At 33.7% G+C, this 1,874-nt stretch overlaps 1 protein-coding gene across 1 annotated transcript; it reads left to right on the forward strand.

Moving 5' to 3' along the window:
• The first annotated feature begins 657 nt into the window (after window positions 1-657).
• Window positions 658-1,613, forward strand: EMB3137 (Ribosomal protein S13/S18 family). The gene is made up of 3 exons (XM_078989263.1): window positions 658-834; window positions 906-1,130; window positions 1,286-1,613. The coding sequence occupies exons 1-3, from the start codon at window positions 712-714 to the stop codon at window positions 1,451-1,453; spliced, it is 516 nt and encodes a 171-aa protein (XP_078845389.1). The 5' UTR covers window positions 658-711; the 3' UTR covers window positions 1,454-1,613.
• Window positions 1,614-1,874: the final 261 nt, after the last annotated feature.

Raw genomic sequence — 1,874 nt, forward strand, 5'->3', positions numbered from 1 at the left:
TTGGTTTAGTAGTCCGGTATATACATGGTCTGGTATACACCTGGTTCGACATAGCGAGGGTATGTGTGTAGATTTAGGCTAGACTATACCCTATTACATACATTATATGATAAATAGATGTTTAATTCATGCAATGTTATCAAATAACATAATCGGTTTATGATATTCTATATTTGGATTATAAAGTAATAAAATATTATTATATATCAAAATAATTAAAATATAGTTGTTCAGAAAATATAAAAGAAAAAAGTGATGTATCTTGAATCATATAAAAGAATTTAATCCTTATTTATGACCTAGAATATGTCTACATGAAATGTCTTTCAGTTTGTAGACTTTGGTCCATGTCTTTCTAGAAAAGAAGACGTGTAGACGTTTTAACATCTATGGTTTTCTAAAAAACAAACAATTCATGAAAACATTAAGATGTAATATTTTTGTATCAATAGACATTAGTGCTCAAAAAGAACTTTTCCAAAATAAACAAAAAATAACCAAACTTTTTTGGACTAAAATACAGTATTTTTACCAACCATGGACCAAATTTGCAGTTCTCTCTAAAACGAAAAGGCAGGGATTAAATTCGCTAATATACAAACAATTCAGGGACGAAATTTGAAAGTTGCTTCGAACGAATAGGATAAGAGAACATTTGGGTAAGCCTTTCCCGTTCACCACACCATAGACAGTCCTCGACGTACATCAGCAATGGCTCAAGCGCTAGCAACACCCGTCGCACCTTCGCTCTCTCTTATCTGCACAACCTCATCTTCCTTCAAATCCAAATCCGCTTCAAACTCTCTATCATTCTCGACTTTCAATCCTCCAAAGGTAACAACGAATGTCGATAAAACTGTGTATTCTTTCGATTTGTTAATGAATGAGTCGAATTAAACTTGCAGGTTGGTGGATTGAGCATAAGATGCGCTCGTGTTGGAGGAGTTGAGATACCGAACAACAAGAGAGTTCAGTATTCGCTACAGTACATTCATGGAATTGGGCGTACCAGAGCTCTTGAGATCCTCAACGACCTCAAAATGGAGAACAAAATCACAAAAGATTTATCGGAAGAAGAGCTGATTATTCTTCGTGATGAAGTTTCTAAGTACATGATTGAAGGAGACCTCGTATGCTCGAATTCCTTTCTCATTTAATTTCATCCATGATTTCTCTTCTCATTCCATCCGATTTTAGGGTTCAAACATAATCCTTCCAAAATTCAACTTCCTAATCCCCAATTTGTATGATTGAATGTGGTTCTCGTCTGATTTTGATTTCACAGAGGCGATTCAATGCGCTTGCAATTAGGAGATTGAAAGAAATTCAGTGCTACAGAGGTGTACGCCACATTCAGGGACTCCCTTGTAGAGGACAGCGAACGAAGAACAATTGCAGGACTTTGAAGGGCAAAAAGATTGCAATTGCTGGCAAAAAGAAGGCCCCTCGTTAGACTCAAATCTCTGGTTTGTGACTTTGTTCATTGTTCATGTTTACATCAAAATTATTGTTTAATGTTAGATTAATTAACCTTGTTTTTTGTACTACATTTTGGGTTCGATGATTAAGTTCAGAATTGCAATGAAACGAAGTTTTTCTACATTGAAACAAAATTACAACTTCAATGCTTAATATCTTAAATGTTTGAATTAGTTCAATCGCTCGTAGTGTGAGCTTATGATCTTCATTGTGAATTTTGATTGAGAATTATTGATTGTGAAGCGTGAATGTTAGTATGTAAAGCTGTGAATTGTATCCATGTGGCATTTATGCGAATTAATTCTATATCGTATTAATTCTATATCGTATTGATACTCTAATATTTAGTTAGTATTAAAATAGTATTAATACTTATGTTATATTTTTATATGATA

Source organism: Lactuca saligna, chromosome 1 (assembly GCF_052625555.1).
Source record: "Lactuca saligna cultivar CGN05327 chromosome 1, ASM5262555v1, whole genome shotgun sequence".
In the NCBI taxonomy this organism is placed as follows: Eukaryota; Viridiplantae; Streptophyta; class Magnoliopsida; order Asterales; family Asteraceae; genus Lactuca; species Lactuca saligna.